Genomic DNA, 15,977 nt, shown 5'->3' on the forward strand with positions numbered 1-15,977 from the left:
GCCTTCTGAGGAGCATTTATCTTTATCGCTGGGTCAGAGACCTGAGCTTAAGCCTTTACTTAGAATTTCTATATGAGAGGGACTTTGGGGTGATTGGAGGGAAGGCTGGGGAGGAGTAGGGACTTGTCTGGAGGTTGTGTTTGCATGGCAAACTGAGATCTGTGCTTATGTTTGGGGGTCTTGAGGTGGATGAGGAAGCTCACAGAAAGGAATACGTGAGACTCCCCAAGCTTCAGTGGGGCAGAGCTACGGCCTGCAGAATTCTACAACTTCTCCTTTTAGGCCTTGGAGCATGAAATGGCTCATTCTACTTCATTTCTTTAGCAGTAGAGCTTGCTTGCCCACAGGAAGTTCCTGGAGCACAAAAACCAAAGTCTTGTGTATCATTAGGATTCCTTTAGTCAAGAGTGGAGAGGTCAATCTACCCACAAGAAAATTGGGGTCCTTTTAGCATACAGTCTTGGCAGCTAGGCTGTCAAAAAGAATTATAAATGGCTATTTATTTCAAGGACATTTCCTTGAGGGATAGATGGGGTTAATTTCTGGAAACACTTATTTAAGTGGCAAGAAATAAAACACAAGTTAAGTCTTAATCAGGAGACTCAGTTACGCTAACATAGTAAACGAATCTGATCATGAGTCTGTCTCCCCTGCCAGACGGCAAGCACTTTGAGGGCAGACACTATATTACATTCTTAAATAACTTTGAATCATCTGAGTCATGAATACAATTTCCTTTACAAAGATAAAAAGTTACCAATAATTCTGAAAGCCCCTTTGACGATCTCCCCCAAACCTGGTCTGTCCCCTCCTCCCCATTACCATGTGCCAGGCACACAAATGTGGCTCAAATGATGCTTGTTGACCTGCATTGGAGGGATCTAGAGCGGGAAGTGAGGTTTGCTAGGCAGGCAGAGTGGCAGGGTAATTGACCCTCTTCAACACTACTGGCCATAGCACTAGGAAAAACATTCTGCTTGTCACTGGTTGCCAAGCTGTGATATACAGAAGGCTTGGTGTAAACTCCCATACTTTCTAGAGGATAGTTCCAATACTCTCATCAGAGTTGTGCTCTATTTCTATGGATTGAATCTGGTCTTGCTTCCCAGGTCTACTGATGGTCCTTTGAGATGGAGACTCAGGACTGTCAAATTATAATGGAAAGGCTCTTCTCCCAAAGGAATGGGTGGGAAAAGAAGGTAAGAATTTCTTCTGGTTAGCAACTGCTGGGTATGGACTGACATGATCAGGAAGCTGGTGACGTAAGTTGGAATGGATGGTGGGACAGAGACAGAGAAATTAGATGTGGACCAAGTAAGAAGGTGGTGTTCACTTTTAGACCTGCTGGTTCTCTGATGCTTTATCAAGAGAGAGTCAAACCAACGACTGAGACCTATGGCCTGGGTCCTATGAGTAGGTGATGGGTACAAGTCAAGGACTTCCTCTTGGTCAAGAAAGCAAGGTCAGAGGGGAGGGAGGAGAGTGAAAAAACAAAGAAGGCTAGTTGGCCCTTTCCTAGTAAGACTGAAAAAGTCAGCCCTTCTCTATTTCTTTAGACCACACCTGTAGAGTGAGAATGTCATCCATAGCAGGCCACTTTCAAGTTATTCTTCTTGATGAAAACCCAGAGACTGCTCACGAATGAGGGTCAGCCCTCTGGTGGTCCTTTCTCTTGGGCCCTGTGTTCAATCACTGACTTACTGGCCAATTCTTTCAATCATTGAATGCCTGTTTATCTCACTGGGTGGACTTTTACTTAAAATTCTTGTCTAGGGCACATGCAGTAAGTGGAGAAAAATGTAAGACGCTCTTTCTTTGGTAATTAATAAAAGACCCTGAGGAAAAGCCTAAGTCGTTTGTGTTAATCATTAAACTTGCCCTGTGGTCAGCTCTGAACTTTTATTTTGGCACACGTTTGGCTGGGACACAAACGGGTTAGGTGAGTTACCATCTGACGTGAGCGAGTTACCTGCACGGTAGCTGCAGGTTGGCCTTTAACCAGGTAACACGGCCATCGGTTCTTGGCAGAGAGGAACAAGATCATTTAGAAAGGAGAGATAATTCCTCCTTTGAGTCACAACGAGACAGAAACAGAGAAAGGTACTGTTTGATTTAGAACTGTCTCTGCTCTGTTTTTCCTAGGCATTGCATCTCTTACGAATGCGAGGTGAACAAAAGGAAATAGAGGGTCTGCAGAGAGGGGCGGGAGGGAGAGAGGAAGAGGAGGAAGGCGAGCAGAGAGAGGAGAGGGAAGACTTGCCCAGATGCACACAGCTGTCCTCCGGTTGAAAATTTTCTGGTTAAAAGAATAAGTGGAGGCTGAGTTTATCCTTAAGAATTAGTGGATTAATTATTTTAAGAAAAATTACATTTATTGTTGATTTGATTGTTCTATTCTAGAGGAAAAGATACAGATATGAACATAGAGTTTTAAGAAAAACCAATGTGTGAGCGTTTACTTCCATTGTTCTAAGCTTGGGAGTAGGCACTGAAATGAAATGTTGGCATCATGCAGCCAGATTGAAAGCAGACTCTCCTGTGCCGAGGATATTCTGTTGGGTGTAACAAGCAAGTCAGATCCTGTGCTTTTGGACTAAGCAGCAAATACTCCTGAGTACCTTTCTCTATGCAGCAGATTCATTTCTGAAAATTAAACGTATCTAAAATGAATTCTATTCCAAATAGATGTAAAAATTCAGGGAAATTTGCAACTTAAAGGAACACCTGCTGAATCTACTTGAAAATTTAAATTCGGGTAGCCTTCACCCCTACCCCATCCACTGTGACCTTGAGGGCAAGTACACCCATTATTTGTCTCTTTTCCCAGCTCCAGAATCCAGCATATATCAGGCATAAAAAAAATGTTTGTGGGGTTGAATTAAAAATAGATGATTTTATATATCGTGCTCTCTTAAATAGAACATGCCTATAAGTTTCTAAGTTTTTTGCAGGTATTCTTTTTCTGGGCACTTATTGTGGCTTTTAGATTTTTCTAAAACGGTGTAACTATTTTTGCTAGTCTCAATGTTTTCTTAAAAGTATGAATTAAATGCATCTTTAGTAATGTACAAGGTTTTGCATTGAATTAAAAGCTTGAAGCGGAAGAATGGCACAATGAAGCAGTGTGTAAGGAAGATGGGTCTGGCAGGCTGGGCGTTGTGGGTTGGGGTAGAGAGAGCCTGGAGTCATGGGGTCCAGTTCGGAGGTCCAGCTTTTCAGTCCTCTGTTTCTTTCCTCTCTTTCTTTTCTGCTGTAAGGATAAGACAACTTCTCAAAAATTCCCATTAGTACCATTTTTTCAAACCAATACTATACTTAGCATTTGCTTTGTTAAGCTCTTTAGTTTTTTTGTGTTGATTGGTTCCTGGAGGACTGAGACTCTTCCAGAAACAAAACAAAACAACCTCCCCACTGCCCTCCTCCACCCTGTAACCACCATTAACTAGTATTTTGATATGTAGAATTTATTTTTTTTAATTAAGCTTTTGTTTAAAAGTGAATTAATGAAAGAGGTTATTATTATTTACCCAGCTTAAACACACATAAAATAAATTGGTGGGACAAGAGGAAGGGGTGGAATAGTGATGATTTTATATAAGATTTTTAGTTTATCCTTTTCTCCTGAGTTTGGGAAGATGGTGGGTCCCTTTGAAGACCCCAGGGCCATGTTGATATCACTTCCTTAACTTCACAAGTTTTAACACAGAAAAGTAATAGTGTGTAAGCATAAAATGACAGTAATTTTTCATTTTATTTTTTATAAAGCACAAAAGCTATGCTGCTTCAATCAAAATTGAAAACACTTTTAATGTCTGAACAATTTTGAGAGGATTGATTTAAATAGACAAGATGACTACCTGGCTGATTTCTCTGATAAGTATTGAAACACTACTTTTGGCAGGTGAGTAGGATGGGTTTTGAAGGGATCATAGACAGAACACAACAGGTTACTCTGAGAACTAGTTTATTGATGTTTAAAGTACTATTTTGGGGGAAGTATTGAAGCATTTACTCTGGGTTTAAGTTTTCTCTGCTTAATAATTATTTTTTTCTGTTTAGTTGAGATTATATATTAAATAGATATGAACATATCTTCAATTTTTAATGGCCAGTGGAAGTTTCTTTTACGGTCTAGAGCTCTTGCTAATAACCTATAACCTTCTTTTTATAATTCCTTTTTGAGCTTTATGATTTAGTTCTTTTTAGATTTTATTGCTTTATCTTCTCAAAAGGAGTACCTTATCTTGCCTTAACGATTAACGACTGCTTATATTAATTCTCCTTTTCTCAAGCCAGGTCTCTGACTTTCTCTGTGAATTTGGCTATCCTCTGTATCTTTCGATGGCATTTGTTTTGGTTTTCTTTAGGTAGAAGTCTCTAATACACCTTTGAGGGGTAAGCATGGGCTGGTCTGGCCGGGGCTGCCATGAGTAATTGTGTTGATGTGAATGATTCCCCCCCACCTTTGCTTGTGCACTGTGCCACCTGCGTAAATGTATATGGTGGCCCTAGGCCAGCCAGTGTTAGTCTGGATTATACTTTAAATTTTCTGATATAGAAACTGAAAAGTGTTTGTAGATAACACTTTTCCTGTCTATGACCTCATCGAGGAGCTGACTGAGTTTTGCTGGCTTCCTTGAATTAGCTTTACCTTGGCCAAGGCATGTCCAGGAGCATCTTCAAAGATGAGAGATTGATTAAGGTTAAGCTCAGCCGATGGTCTCTATAGGAAAACCCAATCTAGCTAGTAGGTAAAGTCTATAGTTGCTTTTTTTTTTTTTTTTAAGGAAATTACAGCACTGATCCATGCTTCAGCCCCTCTCTGAGCAGGCAAGGCAAAAATCTAGAGAATTTTGTATCTATTTTGGGAGTCATTCTGATCACGTGTTCAAAAGAGGGAAACTAGAGGATGGTGTAGTGAGCAGGAGGATTGAAATAGGGACAGCTTCTAGAAGTTTCTCCTCCTCTCTGGGAAGTGAAAATATAAGAAATAAGTGGTGACTTTACAATTCAATATGACCACCTGATTAAAGATTGGGAACGAGAGAAGAGATATCATAGGTTCGATTAGGAACAAAATGTGTCCTTGAGGCCAAAGGACGTAGAAATCCAGGATTGTCCTGGTGAACACTGGGTTTTTGGGGGTCGGAGATGAGATGATGAGAGAATCATTTCATTAAAATGGGAGCTTTGAAGGTGTAGTCTCCAGACCAGTAGCACCAGCAGCATCTGAATTTACACCAAATGTAAATTCTTGGGCCCCACCCCATACCTACTGAACAGGAAACTCTAGCAGTGGGGCCCGGGATCTGTACTTTACCAAGCCCTCTGGTGATTCTGAGGAATGCTAGCTAAATTTTGCTTCATAACGTTGGGGAAGCTGGTGGATTGAATCTGAACTTCAAAACCCGTGTTTTTCTTGCTTATTCACAGTGCCTTACCTGAGTTTTCACATTGAACCTGAAGAAGGTAGCCTTGCAGGCGGAACGTGGATCACAGTTATTTTTGATGGTAGGTTGGGGTCTTACCAAGTGCAAGTTTCTTATTTATTGATTTAAAGAATATTAAAGAATATGAATCTTTGGTTTTCTTCCCTGTCTAAGGACACATGTAAAAGAGGGCCTGAAGGGAGATGGACCAACTGACCAGCTTCTGTGTTTCCAGATGCTCACTTGCTAATGTCACAGAAGCAGAGCACATCATACCATCATATGTCTGGGTCCGCTTTTGTATCCCAAGCCGTGGGCTGGGCCTCCAGGAGCCCTAAATGAGATGATATGGAAGTGCATAGCATAGTACCTGGCAATGTGTTCGCCAGAATCTTGGTTATCTTCCTGTAGATAATTCTATATATGGGAGCCTCTAAACTATGGCTTGATGTCTCTGTCTGCACCACAGTAAAGAGTAGTTTAGAGGGTTTGGATTTAAGTGGACGGACCAGAGGAGAGAAAACTTTTTTTAATAAACTCATAAACGAGAACACTCATTTACATAGCAGTCATAAATGCCTTTGGAAATGAGTATTAACTTAATCCTAGGCAAACTCAGTGTCTCACATTGCCCCCGTGTGGCCAAGTTTTCACATTCTCGGGTGTGAATTACAGCTCTGCTCAGCCTGAGATTCCCCTTTCCCTTTCGTTTAGGTTCAGACTCCAGTCTCCTTTATCCGGCCAACGGCTCTCAGCTGGAGATACATCTGATGAGTGCGGCTGTGCCTGCGCTGCCAAGCATCCCCTGTGACGTCGTTCCCGTGTTCCTGGATTTGCCGGTGGTGATGTGCAGGACCAGGTACACCTGTCCAGGAATAAGATCAGACAAGACCAGCGCTTTGCTTATCTCAGTCATTTTTGGTAGCAAATTAGAGCAACTCTTACTGTGACTGCAATTATCAACTATAGTTTTTAAAAAAATGTACATGTGAATATACTTCTTAAAAGGTCCCTATCAGGGCTCTAGGGCTTTAGGAAGGATGAGAATATGGGGCAGAACTTTGAGAATTTTGAGATATTTATAAAGAGGGGCTGGGTTGTGTTTCTAGATTTTTTTTTCCACAAGGAGCTCTGTGGCTATTAAGATTTCAATAAATGGTGCCATTTTGCCATCTAAAGAACTCATCTTTTAGAATAGGCATAATTGTAATGATTATGCACAAACCCAAACGAGTTAGAAAGGAAATTTGCTATAGTCCTCAATGTGTTTTCTGAGTTTGGTACAATTTGTACACGATTCCAGGTAATCTACTGTCCTACTCAAGTTTTTGTTGGCCTATAAAGTTTACACTGGTTCGTTCTTTCTCTACTCATGTCTTAGAGATGCTGCATGAAAATGGGTCTTGGTTAAGAGGACAAACATTGTCCTTGCCTTTTATTTCTCTTCCCTCTTTCAGGAAGCCTCCCCCTCTTCCATCTCTGCCTATTGAAATCCTAGCCAACCAGGCTGCAAATGGCAGCTCTTCTCTGAACATCCAACTGAGTGGATTTTTCTCTTCTTCGAAAAGGAGACAAGTAGGGGCCGAAATCCAGGCTGTGGTTGCAATAGCTTTGAGGAAGGAGCACTTTTTAGTAATTCATCCACAAGGCATGTGTGTATGTGAACACAAACACACACATCACACACACATACTTTTTTGTGCCATTTATCCTTAAGGGGGTCCTTTTTATAATTTACACAAAGGCATACCATAGCTTTAGTGGCTGTCTTTCTTGCAGCCTGTGTTTCTCAGGACACTTACGTCAGTTGCTCACTTGCCAGATTCATCCCTATGGAATTAAGTGCTTTGGGGATAGGGGATGTGTTTAACTCCACCCTTATAGTCCTTGTGGTGCTGAGTCAATAGCTCGCAAGTAGAAGATGTTGCTCAATAGATGTCTGTTGAATTGAATTTCCTTATAGCCTTGCTATTGGTTTTAAAACTGAGTTAAATGTTTTCCTTAGGTTTTATGGTATATTTGGGCATAGAGTTCCTGCAAGAACTTGCCCTGAAACAGGTCAAAGCTCTAAAGATTTATATGTTCTATCTCCTTAATCCCAACATACTACCGATTTTAAGATGCATCATTGATTTTTATAGCATCTTTCTAGAGAAAAAGAAGTACTAGCCTCTCAACCGTACTCATTGATTGGAAGATGAATATCAAGCTCAATTAACCTTCAAATGTGAAAAAAGTGTACATTTTATCATCAATGAAATACTGTCACATTCGTTATCATAAAAAGACTTACCTGCTTTCACCAAAACAGGTATTGCAGCATCTAAATCAGCACTACCAAGTCAAAATATAATGAAAGCCACATACCTAATTTAAAATTTTCTAGTAGCCACATTAAAACATCAAAAGAAACATGTGAAATTAATTTTAATAATATATTTTACTTAACCCAACATAGCCAAAGTATTGTCATTTCATATGTAATCGATATATAAATTATTAACAAGACATTTTATATTCTCTTTTTCATATCAAGTCTTCAAAATCCAGTGTGTATGTTACACTTATAGTGTATCTTATTTGGGAATAGCCACATTTTAAGTGCTCAGTTACCACATATAACTAGTGGCTAACACATTGGACTGAGCAGATTTAAGTATTTAAGGTCACGCTAAAGATTTTGGTGAGAAGGTTTGGAGGGGAGGCACTTCTTAAATCCAGCTTCTTATTCCCCATATTTCCCCTTTCACAAAAATCAACAGAATGGCAGCCTTGAAGAGGCAAAGAAATCACTGATATTCGGGAAAAGAGGAGAGAAGGGCTAGGCCTCTCTTAATGCACATGTGAAGTGTTTGTGGGCTGCTTGGATGATCACGAAGTCAAGAATTTTTTTTGGCAACATATAAAATCAACGCCTTTTATCAGAAAGAGGCTGGGATTGAAGGCCCACTTTGCCCTTAACCTGTGATATTTACACACATAAGCCTCTCAATCTATCTGGAACTGTCACTTTTTAAAAAATGGATTAGATTAGATTATCTATCAATGTCCCTTCCAACACTTAAAGTCCTGTGAACTTATGATTTTCAGAAACAGAACAGATTTTTTTTTTAAATTTTATGGACTTTCAGTAAAAAAATTCATAATTTCCTTTGCTGAAGGACACAATCTTTAAAGTCTAGTGGATGAGCGGATCTAGGAGGTAACACGTGAAATAGAGGAAGCCAGGGTTAGCTCTGTTTTAAGGTACAGGGAGGAGGTGTGAAGCGCTCAAGTAGGGCTGCCAGCTTTGGCAACTCACGGTTTTTGATTCACAAGGATTTTCACTTTCTGCCCTCAGATCTCTGCCGTCTGAAGCCCACGAGGGTCTGTACTACCTGGAAGCACACTCTCAGGGACAGGCGGCCAGCAGCTCAACACCAGGGCCACAAGACAGCCGTACTTTCAAGGTGGGTTCTAAGGATAGAGGAATGTGCGTTTGCCTGGTCTGAGGGTGGGCTTGTGCAATTGATAAGCAAGGTACATATCAGCCACAGTCTGCTTTGCCGTGGAGAGAGGAAAGGGGCTGGTAGTTATGGGGTTTCTGAGACTACACTAAAGAAGGATAAGTATTGAGCACTTGTATGTCAGGCTCTGTGCTTTATTCACATTCATTAAATGCTCACAACAATTTTATGGGGTAGCTATTTATTTTTCTGTTTTTACAGATGAGCAACCTGACACTCAGGGAGATTGAATAATTTGCCCATGTTATAAATGATCTGTCCAGGTAGTAAATGGCAGAACTCAGATATGAACCTGCCTCTGATTCTGAATCTTCACCTAAACTGAAGCCTGTGGAGAAGCCACAAGGATTACCCTTGTGCGTCAGTGTTTCATTTTGCAGCTGTGATCTTCCTGAGTCTCAGCACGATGAAGGGACTCAGGGACCCAGCTTCCACTCTCCTCCCCGCTTCACCGTTGATTTCTGCTACTCTTTCCAAGCCTAGACTGACAGAGCATTTGCTGGTGGAATTCTCCTTCAAGCTCAGAGCTAAAAAGAAGCAGACGGAGAGAGAGAGAGAGAGAGTTTATCAGCCAATGCCTAACTTATTTTAGAGATGTAATATGCAAACTGGGGCTTAATTTTATGTTTGGTTCAGTCTGCTATCCATTTCAGATTAGTTTTACACCAAAACCGTCTCTGGAAGGGTAGGTCTCAGACTTTTCATAAAAGGCAGAGGTTTGGCAGGGTTCCTTGGATGTATGTGTACCTCCATAGGGTGCCTCTGTTTAAGAGCTGCTCAGAAAAGTGCAACTGAGTCATTAATTAATGCTCCTTTAGAACAAGACTTTATCCTCTAAATTCATCTCTAGTATAATCTACATTTTATATAGGCAATTCATTCTTCAAATTTTGAAATTGCTGTCAATTCGCATTTAACAACTTGTTTCTCACTCCCAGAGAACCTTGTTTTCTGGAATTTTGCTTCTGCACATATGCAGCAGACAGAAAAAAACATTCTTTCTTATTAAGACCAGCACTCTACACTGGCTCAGTGAATGTAACAGAAAAGCAGTGGCCGGGTGTGCTCCTTCATCACCATGCTTCTCTTGGTTTTGATGTTTCTTTCACCCCAGACACTAGTTTTCCTACTTATTAAAGATCGGAAAGGAGAGAGAGAGGAAAGAAGAGAAATGCTTCCTAAAATTGCACATTAAAGAAAGCAAGTCCTTTAGTGGTTCAACTAGCTTGGCAAGTTGATGAAAAATCACCAGGGGATGCAGTTAATGAGAGGCATTCCACACTAAATAAAACACGGCATGTCTCTTTGTTTTGGGACCGAGACTGGGGGAACCGTGAGTATTAAAAATTAATTCCATCTCTCCAGTCCACTCTAAAGAGCCTGCTGCAGGCACTGACAAGTTTGAACAAGTCACAGAAGGTTTATCAAGCAGCTGGTGGCTGTGGCTTTGTCTTTCTAATCCGCTGCTTTTCCTCGCCTCCATCTTGCTGCTGTTGACCTCACTTCAGCTCAAGGATCAGCACGCGGACACTTGATTTGGAAGCTCATTAATTTTTCACTTTGCCATGTCTCTAGCTTGGTGGGTGACCAGGGGCCTGTTTCTCTTAGAAATGTACCATTGTCTGTCATGTCAGCTCCGAGAGAATCACAAGTGAAGGCCTTTTTGAGATTTAACTCTGAGTTTGCCCCACCGTTCTCTGAGGAATTGAGGGGAGTGACGAAGGCGTCGCTCTATTCCCTCACACGTCTGGTGGAAGGCTTATAGACTGAGTGGTAGGTCTTATATTTCAAGTTGGCAGTCGAGAGGTATGTTCCTTACTTGGTCTCTGCTCGGTTGTTCCATCTCCCTCAGTTTCTAACATCTGTGAGAGAGGGCCATAACAACCGCTGTACTTCATGACACTCTTACGATCGAGTTCCAGTGGAAATGACAATGGTGCAAAGGGCATTACGGTGGGTGGTGAAGGCCTGCGTGCTGTAGGAGGTTGGGAAGCCCGGTGGTGATTGTGTGTTTGGCAGGTGCCTGTGGAATTGCATTAATCTTTATCTTGTGAGATCAGAGCCAGCTCCCAATTGGTGAGGTCACAGCATTCTTATTTTGACCCCGTGACTGCACATATTTTCTGTGAGCTATTTTCTAACCCTTGAGGGCAGGCTGTACAGCATGTGGATAAATACTTAAAACCCACACTTGCCAAGCCGCTATCAGCTTTGTGGAAATGTCTGTGGATTCTCCATGTCTGATTAGGGCTGTTGATTAACAACGGAGTTATTCTTTGGTGACATTCTCCCTGGGAAAGTGGACTCCTGGGGTGCTGGAAGCAGACCAAGCAAAACAATTTGCTGTCTTTTGTTTTGCAGACAGGAAGCACTGCAGGTTGTGGGGAAGGAAGGCGGTCTAGGCATCTAGAGGAGGTTGGGGGGAGGGGAGCAAGAGGGGGAGACTAGGTCTCTTCCTGGGTGAGTCATTAGCTCATGGGTCAAACCTTGGCCTGTTTAGTCCATCCTTATGCTTCTTTGTTTCTTCACGCTGCCCTTGACTTTCAAATGCATTAATCTTGGACTAACCCAGATGCCTATAGGTGAGATGGAATTCTTGAAATTGTCTTTTTCTCCCCTCTGCTTCTAGGCAGCATATCAGCCATCTCAGATGGGGCCACTCACACAAACACTTGAATGACTTCTACATAACAGGCTATGCACAGGCATCTACAACGACTGAGTCAGGCATTGTCCCTGCCTTTCTAGAGCTTATGGTTAGTAGACGATGTACTTCTGGGGGAGGGGGCATCACAAGAAGATTTGGAGTGCCACGACCAGGCCTTCACAGGCTCCCATGTCTCCCATCAATGCTGTTTTTCTCCTTCTCAGAGTGTTGTTGCTTCCCATTCCCTGAATCGTTCTCCTCCCAGCAGGCACCTTCCATTTTCCCAGCAAACACCTCACTTCTGTGCCTATCCAGCTTCCATTATTTGTAGTTTGCTAATCCATACCAAGGTGCTGGTTGATCATAATTTAAGTTGCAACGCTTTCAATTTAAATAAATAAATTCTTTTTATTTTTCTTAGTAGTTCTTTCTTTTTATTGTGGTAACATTGGTTTATAATACTATATAAATTTCAGGTGTAGACCATTATATTTCAATTTCTGTATAGATTACATCGTGTTCACCACCCAAAGACTAATTACAGTCCATTACCACACATGTGTGCCTAATCCCTGTTTCACCCTTCCCCCTCCCCCCTTCCTCTCTGGTGACCACCAATCCAATCTCTGTCTCTGTGTGTTGTTTGTTGTTGTTTTTATCTGTTACTTATGAGTGAGGTCATATAGTATGTGACTTTCTCCCTCTGAAATACTTCCCTTACCATAATTCCCTTAAGGTCATTTGTTGTCAGAAATGGCCAAATTTCACCATTTCTTATGGCTGAGTAATATTCCATTATATATACACACCACAACTTCTTTATCCTTTCATTGATTTATGGACAACTTGGTTGCTTCAAAGTCTTAGCTTTTGTGAACGATGCTGTGATGAACATAGGGGAGCATGTATCTTTATGCATTTGTGTTTTCAAGTTCTTTGGATAAATACTCAGCAGTGGAATAGCTGGATCATATGGTAGTTCTATTCTTAATTTTTCGAGGAATCTCCATACTGTTTTCCATAGTGGCTGCACCAGTTTGAATGCTCACCAGCAGTGTATGAGGGTTCCCTCCTCCCCACATCCTCTCCAACATTTGTTTCCTATCTTGTTAATTATAGCCATTCTGACCAGAGTGAGGTGATATCTCATTGTAGCTTTGATTTGCATTTCCCTGATAGTTAATGATGTTGAACATCTTTTCATGTGCCTGTCAGCCATCTGTACATGTTCTTTGGAGAAATGTCTGTTCAGATCTTTTGCCCATTTTTTAATTGTGTTTTTAGTTTTCTTGTTGTTGAGATGTATGAGTTCTTTATATATTTTGGATATTAACCCCTTATCAGATACATGGTTTGCAAATACCTTCTCCCAATTGTTAGGTTGTCTTTCCATTTTGTTGATGGTTTCCTTTGCTGGGCAGAAGCTTTTTAGGTTGGTGTAGTACCATTTGTAAATAAACAAATTCTTGTTTAGAAAAAGTTTACAAACGTCAAGACCCCAAGATGAGCTGCAATAATGGAATTAAAGGTTGGTATGCTAAAGCAGGGCCTGTCTACCTTTCCTTCTGATGAAAGCTGTCCCTGGATGTGGCAGAAACAGACTTGCCACCGTTTGAGTGATACAGTATGGTGCAGGAGAGAGAGCTATAGGACCTTGATCAAATTCCCTTTACCTCATCTACAGAAGAGCTGTAATAATATCTGTCATTTCTGCTTCACGGAAATATTATGAAGATGAAAAGAAATCGATGTAAGGTGACTTGAGGAAATGTAACCATTTACTACCTTAGATGAATGTTCCACAAGGAATGACTTGTGCTTCCAGTGTTTGTGGTTGCGACGTTCTACTGAAATGCTCACTTGTGATAACATTTTCTAAACAGTTTTCCAGGGCACAGACACCCTTTGTTTACCAAGTCAATCCACCAAGTGGAGTTCCAGGTAAGAAATCTCCTCTTAACATAGGATTAACTATGAATCCCTTAGCCAAAGCTTATAGCAAACTCTTCTACCCGGGTGAGTGGTGTCTATAAATGAGAACATTTAGCTTCTTCTCTGGTGCTGTTTTGAAAATGTGTCAAGTTCTGGTTCATTTTTAACCTGGTTTGGTTTCACCTCTGGGTACTTTTGCTCTGTGGCTTCTCTGACAATAAAAGGAAACCAAACATGAAAAGAAGCGGCAAGCAAAATCAAACCAGGCGGCACCAGAGAATGGAGGAAATAGAAATCGTCATCGCTCTTGACTTTGTCATCATCCATGCAACAGCAAACCTTTATTGAACCTCACTGTGAGCCGGGTTCTGTTGTAAGCTTTCGGCTTATCTTATCGTATTAGATCCTCACAAAAACCTCATGATAGAGGAACTATTATTATTCCCATTTTTCAGATGAGGAAATAAGATACCAAAATATTAAGTAACTTGCTTAAAGTCATACTGCTAATAAATGTGCAGCTGAGACATGAACCCAGACGGTCAGATCCAGAGTGGGCCCATATATGCAACATTTTGTCCAACACTTTCTTGAGCAGTGTTGGGTACCACTTGGAAGGACATTAACCCTGATCCTTATCCTGGGGGGTTAGGAAGCCACACATATGCAAAGGCATGAGGATAAAAGAGAAGAAGAGACAGAAAGTGGGATTGCCACTAAGAAATAGATTCAGGAACTGCTAAACCTGCCTTAAAACTAAGTCGTAAACACAGCTAAGATTATATATAAATTACTCTCTGATTCTTGGCAAATTCCTACATCTACTTCAGGTTTTTCATGTTTTCAGGATTTCTAGACAGTATAAGTATAGGAAAACAAGTTGCTAAATTTTTATATGTGGTTGTGTCTAAATGCTAACCTGACCTAGCTGTTCGAATGGCTTGACTGCTCAGGAATGTCAAAATAAATACCTGAATTACTAAAAGGTGTTTGTAGATTTCTGTCCGTATGTGCAGATCCAGATTATGTATGTGTGTATTTAAATTATAACTGGAAGAATATGAATTCAGCTTTATCTTATTAGTGCAGGTTATTCATAGAGCTATTCCTTTCCATTTGTCTGAATAATCAAGATATGATAAGGTTTCATTAGAAAGAGATATGGTCTGTGAAAATCACATGCAGATGTTTGGGTCCCTGCTGCTCTGGTGTTAGAAAGCTCCTGTTTACATGACAGAAGTCTCATTAGGGTGAGGAAGGAGGAAGAGCCAGCCTTTAGAGAGGTGAAATGGGATGTCACCTGGCACCCAGATCTGTCAAACCCGTTTCTCCCACTGAGTTTGAATTCTGCACACTGTCTCCTCCACCTTCCGGGGGAACGATTGGTCGCTGGACTGGTTGGAGTGGTCCCTCCAGGCAGGATCCACATGGCTGCATCTTTGAAATCACTTTCCAGATGATTACTCTCATTTCATTTGGGAAGCCTGCCCATGGTAGCAACCAGGAAGATGGGAGAGGTGGTGGGGACAGGAGAGATGATGTTTTACGAACAGTTGAATTTCTATATGTGGTTAACAGTCCTTCACTGCGACGCAGAATCCCCTGGCACCACTATGATCTGGTTTAGCCATTTTTCAGCCTCTGTTGGGCTTCTTTGAAAAGAAAAAAAAAACCCTCACAGGAGTTCCTAATTTCTATAATCTGTTAATAATTTTAAAAATTGTGCCCATCAAAGCAAGAAATCATGTCCTCCAAAGCCAGGAAGTCAATGATTTAGGCCTACTAAAATGAAGCGGAATTGCTTTGCCAGTTGTTAATAGTAGCAGAGAACTTCAGACTCTGGGCTTTTGTTCATCCTCTGACCTTGGTCAAGGTCGCTAGGTTTCCTCTCTTTCTGCCCATTCACCTGCAAGAGGCTCTGCTACTTCCTGGAAGGTTCCCACTGTTTCAGTGCCAGTTATTCAACGATCGTGGTAGAAGTCACCTCATATTGAAAAAAAAAGCAGCAATGTGAAGGGAACAACTTTTTGGTAATATCTTTTTGTGGCCCTAGATGTGGCCATGAAGGGACTCGAAGTCCTCTGAATTCAGTGACCTCATAAGCCCCAAACGTGCTTTTTATCTTCCATTTGGGGATTTGCCTCATTAACTGACCCCTCTGTCACCTCTCAACATTGTGATGCTGGAAGACTACAGCATAGATGATTAAATTATCTAATTATCTGGAAGGCACACATTTCCAGGTTGAGAGGTTGTGTGGTGAACTTGAACCACATCGCCTTGCTCTGGGGTGTTTGCTCAAAACTTTGCCTACTGAAGTTACACAGAACTGAGTTTAGGTATGTTTCAACTATGGAAGAAATCAGCTCACGTAGCATCCAATAGGGGCCCCCAAACTCTTTCTGAGAAAGAGTTACTTTGGCTTTCTTTCCCAACTCCTATGAGCAGAGGGGGTGGCGGTGG

The 15,977-nt window shown here is 41.3% G+C and overlaps 1 protein-coding gene across 14 annotated transcripts in view; it reads left to right on the forward strand.

The window, feature by feature from the left end:
• Positions 1-1,964: 1,964 nt before the first annotated feature.
• PKHD1 (PKHD1 ciliary IPT domain containing fibrocystin/polyductin) overlaps positions 1,965-15,977 on the forward strand; it is a 412,643-nt gene continuing 398,630 nt past the window's right edge. For all 14 annotated transcript variants that reach the window (XR_006885298.1, XR_006885299.1, XR_006885297.1 and 11 more), the window contains exons 1-6: positions 1,965-2,100; positions 3,766-3,901; positions 5,434-5,511; positions 6,144-6,288; positions 8,770-8,878; positions 13,466-13,523. Coding sequence is in view for 11 of the 14 variants with exons in the window: in XM_046639693.1 (XP_046495649.1) it covers positions 3,850-3,901; positions 5,434-5,511; positions 6,144-6,288; positions 8,770-8,878; positions 13,466-13,523 (442 nt within the window). In the remaining 3 variants the exon portion in view is untranslated. The remainder of the gene's footprint in view (positions 2,101-3,765; positions 3,902-5,433; positions 5,512-6,143; positions 6,289-8,769; positions 8,879-13,465; positions 13,524-15,977) is intronic.

Source organism: Equus quagga, chromosome 15 (genome assembly GCF_021613505.1).
Source record: "Equus quagga isolate Etosha38 chromosome 15, UCLA_HA_Equagga_1.0, whole genome shotgun sequence".
NCBI classification, from domain to species: Eukaryota; Metazoa; Chordata; class Mammalia; order Perissodactyla; family Equidae; genus Equus; species Equus quagga.